Below are 14,361 nucleotides of genomic sequence, written 5' to 3'. Positions count from 1 at the left end.
TCTATATATGTCAACTGAAATTTTTCTTCTATATCTAACATGTGTGTCACTTCATGTTCTGTTTGTGCTTGTTCTGGTGTCTGTCTTAAGATTTCGTTTTCCTCTGATTGTTTAATTGATGTGTGGTGTTCTTTGTTTGTTTGCTCTGGGATGTTTGAGTCCATTACTGTATTTTCTTCTTCTTCTTCTTCTGATTGTACATTATTTTGTTCCAGTATTTGTTGTACTTGTTGTTTGATGTTTTCTAATTCTGACTGGGGTATCCTGTTATTTTTGATTATTACACGGATCTGATCAGCTAGTCGTTGTTCTGTTAAAAATTTTAATTCTGGGTATCTGGTAATAAATGTTGTGTATACTTGTGATCTATATCCAGTTGTGTTGGTTCCTAGGTTTGTTGCTTGGTAATAACAGAACATGAGGTGTCGGTTAACTTCATCTGACCATCTCATCCTCTTTCTTTGTTTTCCTTCTAGGGTGGTTGCAGGAAGCATATTCTGCAAAACACCTCTATTTGGATTTAAATCATTTTCCAGTTGGCTAGCAGTGTCGTTACCATTGTGGGCGGGCATAGGGTTCAAGCGTCGTCCCCGACCATGACGGCGCTTGTCCGAGGCTTCTTTAGTTCTGTCCTGAACCAAGTAATCACACTAAAAGGGGGTTAGCCCTATTAGTGGTTTGTTCTTTTCGTCGCCTTATTATTATTATTATTATTATTATTATTATTATTCTGTAACGAGACACTGGTTCCTAAGCCCGTATTACTCGAGCATCTTTCTATTTAAACGGACTCGCCTTAGGTGCACTAGACTGAAGAATATGTCCAAATTTCATGGGGGACTGCATCTTCCGGCGTCGCCCAGTCGCTGCTTTTAAGGGCTCTCTCACATCACCACACACCTCTCCTTCAGGAAATCATGATTGACCTCTTCGAAAATCATGAAATATAGAATCAAGGGCCAATCAGTCGATTATGTTCCAGTCTCAACGCTGTGGTTACGGTAACGCCGACAATGGTCGTGAGACGCCATCGCGAGAGATGGGCCGACGCTTTGGTCACAGTGCATCCGATCTCCTTTGTCGGTTTTTGGTGAGATAGAGGGATCAACAGAAACGGCCTTGCTGTGCTGATACTGAGAACGGCTGAAAGAAAGGGAAACTACAGCCGTAATTTTTTCCAGGGGCACGCAGCTCTACATCAAGGGTTCGCCAATGAAGTAGTGGAGGGAAGCGTGGAAGGGGAAGGTAAAAATCGTAGAGGGAGACCAAGAGATGAATACAGTAAGCAGATCAGAAACATGTAGGTTGAAGTAATTACTTGGAGATGAAGACGCTTGCACAGGATAGAGTAGCGTGGAGAGCTGTGTCAAACCAGTCTTCGGATTGAAGACCACAACAACAGATGTCACTGTGCTTTGTTAGATTCGAGTCCTGCAGTACGACTTTTGCTATTGAAACGACGCTAGACGGTCTTGAAGGAACTATGTCTATCTCGCTAAGAACGTGCAAACACCATACACACTCTCCTCAGCTATTAGAACAAGTAGACAAGTATTACCAATATATGTGAACGAATCGTTATATTACGTACTAGAGATGATTTGCGGTGACTCTGCAAAGCAGTCCAACTTCAGAAGATGGAGTCCAGCTGAAGAGAGGCTAGTCTTTACAAAACGGTAACTTTTTTTTAATGCGTTCTATTTAATACCTCGTCCAGGAACTTTAAGTTCCTGTAAATTTGTTATTAACTTCATTTCTAATGGAGTACAAATCGATAGAGCATTACACAGTAACCCTGGTGAAGTAAAATAACTGAATGTTCTTGCAAATTGTCAGTATCCTTCAATTTACGCCTTTAGTTATTGTACGTGAATATTTTTATTTGTTTTTGACATATATTGCACGATTAATGGAGAAATAACTGCAGATTTGAAATACCAATGGAATGGAAACAATTTTATTACAAAAATATCGCATTACATTTTGCAAATGATACCTCCTACCAAAGCGTATATCTACATCGGAAGTGAAGACAGAAGGAAGACAGTGAGACAAGATCTCTAGCTAAGGAAACTAGGATCATTTGTTTCAACAGTCAGAGCCATAGATTACTTTTACATAGTTTTTTCGCTACGTTGCGTTATTCCATCTGTAGAGCGGTAACTTGTGCAACAAATTTAGAAAAAGGGGTATTGTAACCAGAATGAGATTTTCACTCTGCAGCGGAGTGTGCGCTGATATGAAACTTCCTGGCAGATTAAAACTGTGTGCCGGACCGAGACTCGAACTCGTGACCTTTGCCTTTCGCGGGCAAGTGCTCTACCAACTGAGCTACCCAAGCACGACTCACGCCCCGTCCTCACAGCTTTACTTCTGCCAGCTGTGAGGACGGGGCGTGAGTCGTGCTTGGGTAGCTCAGTTGGTAGAGCACTTGCCCGCGAAAGGCAAAGGTCACGAGTTCGAGTCTCGGTCCGGCACACAGTTTTAATCTGCCAGGAAGTTTCGGGGGTATTGTAAGTTGTACTGAAACTGCACATGTAGTAGTTTGGAGAGCTGGATGTCTGTCGTCGGACGAATCCCCTGATACCAATGCCACTGCGACGGCAGGCTTATGACGGTAGTACCAAGAGATGTCTGCTATGAGAGGATGAGAGCACAGTAAGAGGAAACAGCCGTGTGAGCTTGCACCACAGGAGGTGGTGTGTGTAGCGACGGCATAAGAGGGGGGGGGGGGGGGAGGGGCACTGTTGTGATGGCATAAAGATGGTTCAAATGGCTCTGAGCACTATGGGACTTAACATCTGAGGTCATCAGTCCCCTAGAACTTAGAACTACTTAAACCTAACTACCCTAAGGACAGCACACACATCCATGCCCGAGGCAGGATTCGAACCTGCGACCGTAGCGGTCGCGCGGTTCCAGACTGTAGCGCCTATAACCGCTCGGCCACTCCGGCCGGCTAGCATAAAGAGGAAGGGGCACTGTTATGTTGTCATAAAGAGGGGGGAGGGGGGGCAGCGTTGTGTTGGCATAAAGGGGTGGGGCAATGTTGGTAACTCTGGCGCCAAGCGACATATCAATAAGCTGCTCCGACTGCTCTACAATGGTCATAGTAACTGGGGTCTACATTAGGTGGTACAGTCTCATGAAGACATCAAGTGTGAGCCGTGTGAAACTAAAACTCACAAATCATTGATTAAGTAAGTATGCAGGGGAAATGAGGTACAGTAATGCTAACTTCCTGAGAATCTCAACCTTGGCATTAGTCTGCAGTGTAATGTTGGGGATTGAATGAGTATTGCACATGTCAAGAAGGACATACACAAAGGATTGTGGATAATTACTGAAACTCTGAAATATGCCTACAGCAGTGCTTCCTGTGATAGTGCATACAGATCCTCTCCTCTCAGATGCCTCTAAACATTGTGAAAAGCAGGACTAACTGCTCATAAATAGACCAGTTACTAATCCAGCAGTAAAGTAGCCATCCCCAATCCCGAACTGTGTTTCTCATAGATCTGAATTGATTACTCCTGACTGTTGGTAGACAGACTGGCAGACGAAGAATGTTCCCCATTATAAGCTGAATGTATGTGATCCAATTAAAAATCACGTGGCTTTTTTAATCGTCTCAAAAATTAGAGCACATTAAACAGAAGTGAAGTCTTGCTTCCCCACAGCACAACGTGTGACACTGGGGCGGTACAGACTCACTACAGACGTTTTGCAGAATTTGGTTGTAAAAGAGATTTAATGGATTTGCACAATTTAAAAGACAACGCCAAAGAAAGGCTGAATAACGCACACGTTAATTCACAGTATTTACTGCCTACACACAAATTGTCAAATGCTGAAATTTTACATTAACTCTTTTACAATTACACAAATATTTCAAGAATCTTTTATAAAAATTGTGTCCACTGATATATACATCTACATCCACACACTGAAAAACCATTGAAGTGTATGACAAGGGTAGTTCCCATCATACATTTTCCCTGCGCATTGATGTATGGAGCGCAGGAAGAGCTATCGCTTAAATACAAGATTGTAATCATTCGTGCTCTTTTATTTTGTATATATCCAATATCCTCAGTTATTCCTGTTTGGTATGGGTCCCGCAAACTTTAGCCATATTCTTGGATAGATCGAGTGAGTATTATGTGAGCAATCTCCTTTGCAGACCAACTGCTGCCGAAGTCCGCCACCTACAAGTGAACCTATGTAATCACATTCCATTTCATATCCTTAAAAATTGTTACACCCAAGTATTTGCAAAAGATCTGACCGATTCCAATTGTACCTTACCGTTTTGTTAAGTGCATAATTTCAGAATTCTGAAAATTTTAAGCAAGGTGTCAATCTTTACATCAACTAGAAATATTATCAAGATAGGACTGCATGTTTGTGCAGCTTTCTTGAGATAGTACTTCATTGTAGATAACAGCTGAAAAATGTTTGTGGTTGTCAATATTCCTCGCAAGGCCATTAACATATAACATGAAAAGCAAAGGTTCCAATACTTCCCTGGGACACACCTGGAGATTCTTCTACATCTGTCGATGACCCTCCATCTACGGTAACATGTTGCTATCAAGTAATCCTCAATCCAGTCACAAATTTTGCACGATACACAATTTGCTCGTACTTTCGATAATAAGCGTAGCTGTGGCACTGGGTCAAATGCTTTTCGAAAATCAAGGAATGCTGCAGCCAACTGACTGCCTTGGCGCAAAGTTTTCAGTATGTCAAGTTATGTTTTTGGAATGCGTTCTAGATGGCAAGATGGGATCATTCTGTTCGAGATACCTCATTACGTGTGATTTCAGGATATGTTTCAAGATTTTATAACGAAAGGCTGTTGAAGACATTTGACGATAGTTTTATAAATCGATTCTATTACGAGGCCCTTTTTGTAGACGTGTGTGGCCTGTGCTCTTCTCCGACCAGTGAGCTTAGTTCTTTGCTGGAGGGAGTCTAAGGTACATTATGGTCAAAAAAAGGTGCTAACTCAGCCTCATCTTCTGTACAGAATCTAGTAGTGATTTCATTAGGCCCTGGAGACTTGTTCGATTTTAGCGATTTCAGCAGTTTCTCGACGCCTATGACCCTTATTTCTATTTTGCTCATCTTAGCAGTGGCGCGAGACTTGAATTTGGGCAGTATCACTGGAAGGAATATTTGGAAACCGAGTTCACCATTACTGCTTTTGCTTTGCGATCCTCATGTTCAGTTCATATTTCACGCATGATTGAGTGGGCAATGACCACTAGTAACCTAACGTATTAGCAGAATATGCTTAGGATTCTGTGAGAGATCTTTCGACAGTATTCTGCTATGGTAGTCGTTGAAGGCTTCACACATTCCTCTCTAGACAGCCAAATTCGTTTCATTCAGCCTCTTCCTGTCTGTAGTTCTATGCTTCCTGTTGCACTATTAGGCAGTAGTCACTGTTTATCTAAAAGTTTCTTTACAGAGGCCTTATACCAAGAAGGGTCCCTCCCATCACAGTTTTCCACTAGGTAAATATCTATCCAGTGCATGATTAACTACTATTTTAAACTTGAGCCACAGTTCTGTTACATGTTCCCGTCCAGACAGCCGCGCGGGATTAGCCAAGCGGTCTAGGGCGCTGCAGTCATGGACTGTGCGGCTGGTCCCGGCGGAGGTTCGAGTCCTCCCTCAGGCACGGGTATGTGTGTTTGTCCTTAGGATAATTTAGGTTAAGTAGTGTGTACGCTTAGGGACTGATGACCTTAGCAGTTAAGTCCCATAAGATTTCACACACACTCCGTGCAGACAAATATTTCACATTCCTCACTGACGTATACTGCTGCGTCTATCTAGTTTACTGAACATATAAATCTCTCGACTTGTCTTAGTTGTCATTTGTACTTTTGATAATCATTGTTGCTACAATTGCCTCATAGTCGCTGATACTAATTTCGATATGGATATCCTCAAAGGTGTCCGGTGTCTTTATTGCCATTAGATCGAATACATTTCCATCATGAGCGGGCTTCCGAACTATCCGTTCTAGGTAGTTTTCAGGGCAGGCATTTAGTAACGTGTTACAGCATTTGTTGTCGCGCTCAAAACGAATGTTGGTTAGCTGAATGGCCCTGTTCTTTTCAGATGTGTTCATGGCGTACTAGCTCTTTGGTCAGAAGTGTATCTCATTAACATTAAATGCGACCATTATAGGTTAGGCTTGATCGCGATCTTTACAATAGAAAGCAGTCACACTTACTAAACTCTTGTACGTTTTGGGGTGTTATACATCAGCTGAATATGTGTCTGGCAGTAAGACATGGATGTAAGTACGACTTTCGGGTAAACTGTGGTTCTATCTTTCAGTGGCCTCTGGCTCCTTTTCCAATCGTATTTACATCAATTACCGTACACTCACGTTTGAATGCGAAGTTGTGGCATCTCTAAGCTGGTCCGTGTACCAAATGCAAACATAAGAGAGGCTATGAGTGTTCATAACTCAATAACAGACACCACGGAGGTGAAACGTCTAAAACGAAAAGAAAGGATATGATCAAAGACAGTGCGGCAGTGGATTCCAGCGGAAAGAAGAAAGTGGGGACGACCTAGAAGGAGCTAGAGGCGAGAGGTCCAGGACGAGGTAGGTGAAGGAGACTGGCATCATCGGAGGAAGCTGTATACGCGGACCAACACAGCACCAGCCGTATAACACACGCAAGCTGATGATGATGACGATGATGACCATACACTGAACTAAGCAAAGATCTTTACTTTATGACGGATGTATAACTCTCTGAAAAGCGTAGTGGACAGTATAATAAATGTAACTGGTTATAGTTATTCGTATTTTCAACTGATGAGTGCCATTACAAAAATCTCCAGTGATTTCTGTGATCTTCTTTGGGTTACAACTTTGAAATTCTTTCTATTCATATGTAACAATCACCACCCACGACTCTCACTTGTAGTAGTTCATGGCTCTTAGTATATTGAGTAATTTCCATATCCCTCACCGTCATAAAGTGTCACGTCAAATTTGATGTCGAATGTAAAAAATAACATACGAAAACAGTTTGTATAGTAATCTTCGTTTCCATACTATAAGGTGTGGATCCAGGACCAGGACCAGGTTCAAAATGGTTCAAATGGCTCTGAGCACTATGGGACTTAACATCTGTGGTCATCAGTCCCCTAGAACTTAGAACTACTTAAACCTAACTAACCTGAGGACATCACACACATCCATGCCCGAGGCAGGATTCGAACCTGCGACCGTAGCAGTCGCGCGGTTCTGGACTGACCAGGACCAGGACCACAGATCATTATAGATTCTAGGGGGGGGAAAAAATCACGCTGCGAACGAATTATCCGAATGGGAGGGAAATCGGTAGAAGTGGTATACAAGTACAGACAAACAAATCAAATGATAGCAGAAAAATTAGATGATTTGTCCAAGAGACAGGGATTCACAAATTGACCAAGCCAATGACGTGTTGGTCCAGCATTCGGCTTGGCACTGATTGACAGAGTTCTTGGGTGTCATCCTGAGCGATATCGTGCCAAATTTTGTCCAATTGGCGCTCGTGTAAATCCCGAGCCGGCTGGAGCGTCCTGCACATAATGCTCCAAACGTTCTCAATTGGGGAGAGAGCCGGCGACCTTGCTGGCCAAGGTGGAGTTTGGCAAGCGCGAAGACAAGCAGTAGAAACTCTCGTCATATCCGGGCGGGCATTACTTTGCTGAAATATAATCCCAGGATGGACTCCCATAAAGGACAACAAAACGGGTTGCAGAATATCGTAGCTGTATCGCTCTGCTGTCAGGGTGCCGCAGATAACTACCAAAAGAGGTCCTGTGACGAAAAGAAACGGCACTCCAGACCGTCACTCCTGGGTATCGGGCCGTATGGCAGGTGACAGTTAGGTTGGTATTCTACCACTGTCTGGGACTTCCAGACACGTCTTGATTTGTCATCGGGGTTCAGTTCGAAGCGGGACTCATCACTGAAGAGAATTCTACTCCAGTCAATGAGATTCCAGGCTGAAGACGTGTCTTGAGACACCCTAGACCTGACAACCGGGAGTGATGGTCTGGGGTGCCATTTCATTTCATTTTCATTTGATTTTCATCCGAGAAACCCTTACAGCACAGCGGTCTGACGACGATATTCTACGTCCCGTTTTATTGCCCTTCATAGCAAGCCGTCCTGGACATGTATTTCAGCAAGACTGCAAACGGCGAGAGTTTCCACTGCTTGTCTTTATGCTCTCCAAACCCTACCTTGGCCAGTAAGGTCACCGTATCTCTCCCCAATTGACAGCGTTTCATACATTGCCTATAGGGATCTCCAACCAGTACGGGATTTTGACGATCTAACGCGCCAATTGGAAGAATTGGGCAGGATATTCTGCAGGAGGACATACAACAACTCTGTCAATCAATGTCAAGCCGAATAACTGCTTGCATGAGGGCCATAGGTGCCCGCCCGGCTAGCCGCGCAGTTTAACGCGCTGCTTCCCGAGCGGGAAGGCGTGCCGGTCCCCGGCACGAATCCGCCCCGCGGATTAGTGTCGGGGTGCGGTGTGCCAGCCAGCCTGTGGATGGTTTCTATGGCGGTTTTCCATCTACCTCGGCGAATGCGCGCTGGTTCCCCTTACTCCGCCTCTAATACACTGTCAGTCATTGCCGTGCAAACACTGTTTCCACGTACGACTACACCACAATTATTCCACCACGCAAACATTTGGGGTTACACTCGTCTGGTATGAAACATTTCTGGGAGGGGTGCGAGGGAGGTGCTGGGGAGGGGGGGGGGGGCGAACCGCACAAAAACCGTGGGTTCGGTGTGGGGTAGCAGAGGGGTGGGTGTACTGTTGTGGCCTGTTGTGGGGTTGTGAACCACTGAGGGCCACGGCGGGACGAAGCCTTTCCGTCGTTTGTAGGTCCCCGATTCAATACATACACACATACATACACGCATACAAGGGCCTAAGGTGGACCAACGAGTTATTGACTTGCTACATTTGTCAATCATTCACCTTTTTTTTTAAATTATAATCACTTATTTGTCTGTACATGTACGTCACATCTACTGATTTCCGTCCCATTCGGATAATTCCTTGGTGGTTCGTCTTTGTCTTACTGCGAATTAAAGGTGTTTATATTTTTAAGTATATAAATTTATAAATTTCTCCGTTAAAGTGCAGAAAATAAGGTAGCATGAACACGGAATCTCGAAAATGGCAAGGAATTGTCGAAGTTAGCTGTGTTTAAAGCGGGACCCTTTTAGGTGCGGGAAGTACGAACCAAGTGAATGGGCTTGTGCCCCAGAGGACTAACCTGCACAAAACATTCGGACCAGGAAAAGGAGTCCGTTCACTGCCTTCACCTACTTAATAGCAGCAGCAAATGCTCGCGATTCTACAGATAGAACGGCACAACACAGAGTGTTGGTTTATTCAACACAGAAAGGGAAAGACCGTCCAACAAAGGAAAAAAATAGTCATACTATATTTTTCAAACAGAAATGGAAAATAAGGAAAGAAACCGCATTTCTCACATAGCCGTAGTGTCTCACCTGTCTGTAGGAGGGGTAACAGAAGAGATCCAAGAAACAGAACGACCTCCTTAATGCAAACCAGCATGGTTATCGAAAACATACATCACGTGAAATCCAACTCGCACTTTTCTCGCGTGACATCCTGAAGACTTTGGAGCAAGGCAGTCAGATAGCTGCAGTACTTCTTGACTTCCGAAAAGCTTTTGACTCAATACCACACTTACGCTTATTATCAAAAATAGGATCATATGGAGTATCAGACGAAATATGTGACCGCATTGATAATTTCTTGGTAGGGAGGACGCAGATTATTATCTCCGATGGAGAGTCGTCGACAGTTGTAGGAGTAACTTCGGATGTGGCCCAGGGAAGTGCGTTGGGACCCTTATGTTCACGTTGTATATTAAAGACCTTGCAGACAATATTAACAGTAAAATAAGGCTTTTTGCAGATGATGCAGTTATTATAATGAAGTATTATCTGAAAGAAAGTGCATAAATATTCAGTCAGCCTTCGGTAAGACTTCAAAGTGGTGCAGTGGCTAGCGGCTTGCTTTAAATGTTCAAAATGTGAATTCAGGTCAACGATATCAGAGAAATCGGCCTGTGACTGAAACGAAACGCAGGAATTGTAGTTTCAAACGTTGTATAACAAAATGTAAGCGAGGAGCGAAGCTCGTCTCAGCAAACTGGAGGCCTATTCTTTTCTCTTGGCTCCATCGTACTGAGCAGACGATTTTAGCAGTAGCAGAGTAGAGTAGTAGAAGAATTAGTTTTGATTTATAATTAAATATGTTAAAAACGGGCTATATTTATCTTTGATTTAAAAGGAAATGTACTCTCCGCAGTTATTAAGTGGTACTAGATTTATGATTTTTTGTAATATTTGTTTGAGAAAAGCTAGCTGGAACTGCGGGTTCAGCAGATCATGGTAAGGAAACGCAATGTGCCGAATGCAATTCGCGAGCAGCCGTTGATTTCATTTTGCTATAAGCAAAGCGCGTCCCTGAGATTATTTGCGGATCATTTAACAGTGGCTTGCGATCATTTTGAGCAAGCACTAATTACATATGATCTGGCCATTGTCTCCGAACTCTGAATCTGCTGCTCTCGCTTCTGTCAGATACAGGCTCCACAGAATTGATGGTGGTGTTAAATTACTACGGCTCGTAAATGATACTAACCTCAGGAGAAAATTTTATTTTGAAATCAGTGCTTTCTTTTTAGGTACGTAAAAGACGCAACTGACTGAATACGTGCCACTAATCACAATGACCGTTGCTCCATTGCTCAGTGAGAAACTATAATCATTTGCTAATTTGATGTTTCACATATTCTGTCATTTTATTCAAATAACGGGGACAACAACGTATCATAGTGGATATTCAATGTATACATAGAAGAGCAGCATGAATGTCGCAAATCTGTTTGACGTGTGGGAGAGTCACCGACATGGTGAAAGAAGTGAATTGGCAGACTCGTGAAGACAGACCGAAACTATGCCGAGAAAGTCTACTGACAAAGTTTCAAGAACCTGCTTTAAATGATGACTCTAGGAATATACTACAGCTCCCTACATATCGCTCCCATAGGGATCGTGAGGGTAAGATTAGATTAATTACAGCACGCACAGAGGCATTTTCCCGAGCTCCTTTCCGCAATGGAACGGGAAAAAGCCCTAATATCCGATACAATGCGACGTACCCTCTTCCATGCACTTCACCTGCGTTCACAGTCTCATTGCTGATAAAATACCCACAATTTTGATCGTGTTTCTGACAGCGCCGAAGTAGTGAGATTTTGTTGCTATCATAGCTCTTAAGGCAATTGCAGACCACGTAAACTTCTCAGATCTTCGGAAAAATGCTATTTTAATCACATGTTGTTCTAAACAGCAATTTCTTGCAAGTTAAGCCCAAAGACGTGCTGTGGCCGAGCGGTCCGGAACCGCGCTGCTGCTATGGTCGCAGGTTCAAATCCTGCCTCGGGCATGAATGTGTGTGATGACCTTCGGTTAGTTAGGTTTAGGTAGTTCTAAGTGTAGGGGACTGATGACCTCAGTTGTTAAGTGCAATAGTGCTTAGGACCATTTGAACCCAAAGACGTACTGAACACTAATGTAACTTATCATCATCATCATCATCATCATCATCATCATCATCATCATCATCATCATCACTACATTGTTACCACTACCACCACCACCACAACCACTACCATTATAATTCTGAAAGTCTCTGTATTAGCTGTAATTTCCCGATTTTTCTCTTCGCCAAGAAGTTAGGGGAAAGTAATACGTTGTCTGACTCTTCCTAAAAAGTGCTCTCTCGGAACTGCAATAGTAAACCTCTCCGTGATGCACAATAACGTCTCTCATGCAGCGTCTGCCACTGGAGTTCGTTGAAAATCTCTGTAACGCTTTCACGCCGACGAAACAATCCCGCGACGGAACGCGCTAGTGCTCTTTTAGACTTCTCTGTTTCTTCTATCAGTCCTACTTGGTAAGGGTCCCAGACTGATGAATAATACTCAATAATCGGCCGAACAAGCGCCTTGTTAGCCACCTTTTCCGTGGATGAGTTACATTTCCTTAAGATTCTTCCTACGAATCTCAGCCTGGTATCTTCTTTTCCTACTGTTTATTTTATGTGGTCATTCCATGTAAGGTCGCTCTGGATAGTTACTCCTAGGCACTTTAAGTGATTTCTGTTTCCAGCAATTTTTGATCAATGGTGTAGTTCTACAGCAGTGGATTTCTTTTCATATGTATGCGCAATATCTTACATATGTAGGCCACTATGTAACTTGGGTCCGCTAACTTCAGAGAAGAGATCATTACCACAATCTGCATTGTGTGGCAAAGGTTTGGAATGGACCGTGCAATTGCAAACTTCATCCACTGTGAAATGTGCGCATTGATCCGTTTTCTGTGGAGGTAAAATAAATGTGCGGTTAATGTAGTATAATGATTTTGCAGGGGAAGAAGTCCCACCTAACAGCTACCATTTTTCTTTGAACTTTATTCGCAGCAGTCCGGTTTAGGAAATATATTTCTTGCCTGCGAATGCAGTTCAAAGAAAAACTTTCCCTAGAAAATGGATTATACAGCTTGGACCCAGTCCAAGCATGGAAACGCAGAAATGAGTGTTGTCAGTGCCACGAGACAATCGCTCAGAATGGACGAAGTGACGTGCATTACCAGGCAACGAGTGGATAGCTGCTTGCAGCCACAAAAGAACTTGTGCAAAGCTATACAATTTGGAAAAGTGATCCAAACTTTCAGAATCATCAGAGGGTTTTCTTCCTGTTTAAAGAATATTTGTGCACAACGTAGTAGCTGGCAATTGAGGCTTTGTGCCAGAGTGGAGGCCCAGTGTTTATCTTGTGACTACAGGGCCCACGTAATAGGTTTGTTTCAGATTTTTGTTACTGGTAACAGGCAAAAATGATTGTTCTTTTCCCGTCACTTTGTTTCAGGCAATTAAATGTGGGCTCTATATTACGTGAGATGAAGCAGCAGTATAGTGGAGCAGTCCTACACAAGTTCGTCACGGAAATCTGAACTACCGCCAGTCATATTCTTTGGAGAAGATTATGGTCATTTTGTTTCGGGATAGGAAAGCCTTTTAGTATCTTTACTTTCAGAAAAGGGGCAGAACAGCTCAACAGTTTAGAACGAAACGTTAAAAACAGGTACGAGCAATAATTCAAACCGACGGCGTGGCATTTTGAGTCCCGGTAGCTTTCTGCTTGCTGCCAATACTCATTTACATAGTAACAGAACTTGGAGAATTCGTCAAATATGCGAACGGGAAAGCTGGACAGTATTTACAGCTCCGTGCCCCACCCCATGGTTACCGCCTCTTAGCAAAGCTGAAAAAATGACTGTCGTCATAGATTTTCGCAAATGATGAGGTCCAACACCTGAAGTTATGTTTAAGGTTCCTGTCGGCATATTTCTATGACGAGAGTAAATGATTTCGTCCACCGCTACTACAAGTGCTTTAGTGTTGCAGTACATTATCCTGAGAAATAGCTACGAGTTATAGCTTGTCTTGATGTTTTCTTAATAGCTCAATTTAAATTGCTTTCGAAATTTCCCCGTTATTTCATCGAGGCTTTGCTGTCACACTGTCCCTCAAAAAACTTCTGTATCTGAAAATTTCTCAATTTCTCAGCAATGATGAGGCGAAATATCAAGGAGAATATCAACCTCCAAATTCATGTTCGGAACGACAAGTTGAAATTTAAATTACTTTTAATTAAAATATACAATCCAACTTACCTCTCCTCTTCTGCTTGCGTTGCAAAGCAGGAGAATATCCCGTACAGTGCGAACACCAGCACCGTTGTGGATATGACACTCATCACGACTTTGAAGCTAAACACTGGAAAAGAAACACGAGGGAAACATTAAAAAAATGAATAATAAAAACCTCAGTACAAGATAATTTGTTAGTAAAACAGCTTGCGGAATATCCTAGGTAACATTCTACATCTACATCCATACTCCGCAAGCCACCTGTCGGTGTGTGGCGGAGGGTACTTTGAGTATTATGTCAAATTGGTTTTTTCAAAATTTCATGGCGAAAACGTGCAGCATGCAACTACATTTGAATTTACTAGAATAAAACGTTTAGTGGCAGTGGTTTACAGAGGACCAGCTCTTGCTTCACTACTTTCGTAATAAACTTTTACCTATTAACGTTGCTTGGAAGAAAAGTTTTAGATTGTCCCACTCCTCAACGGCGATTCGGTGTAGATCTCTCACAGCGGTTGGTGGGCCACGTCGTCCATCAACAGCCGTTTTCA

General features: G+C 43.0%; 1 protein-coding gene across 3 annotated transcripts in view; it reads right to left on the bottom strand.

The window, feature by feature from the left end:
• LOC126175554 (chitooligosaccharidolytic beta-N-acetylglucosaminidase) overlaps positions 1–14,361 on the bottom strand; it is a 210,436-nt gene that overhangs the window by 47,165 nt on the left and 148,910 nt on the right. For all 3 annotated transcript variants that reach the window (XM_049922401.1, XM_049922400.1, XM_049922399.1), the window contains exon 2: positions 13,835–13,937. In XM_049922401.1, coding sequence (XP_049778358.1) covers positions 13,835–13,917 — 83 coding nt within the window. In that variant the 5' untranslated portion in view covers positions 13,918–13,937. The remainder of the gene's footprint in view (positions 1–13,834; positions 13,938–14,361) is intronic.

The sequence above is a fragment of the Schistocerca cancellata genome, chromosome 3 (assembly GCF_023864275.1).
Source record: "Schistocerca cancellata isolate TAMUIC-IGC-003103 chromosome 3, iqSchCanc2.1, whole genome shotgun sequence".
Classification (NCBI taxonomy): Eukaryota; Metazoa; Arthropoda; class Insecta; order Orthoptera; family Acrididae; genus Schistocerca; species Schistocerca cancellata.
This window is presented reverse-complemented; position numbering and strand designations above follow the sequence as displayed.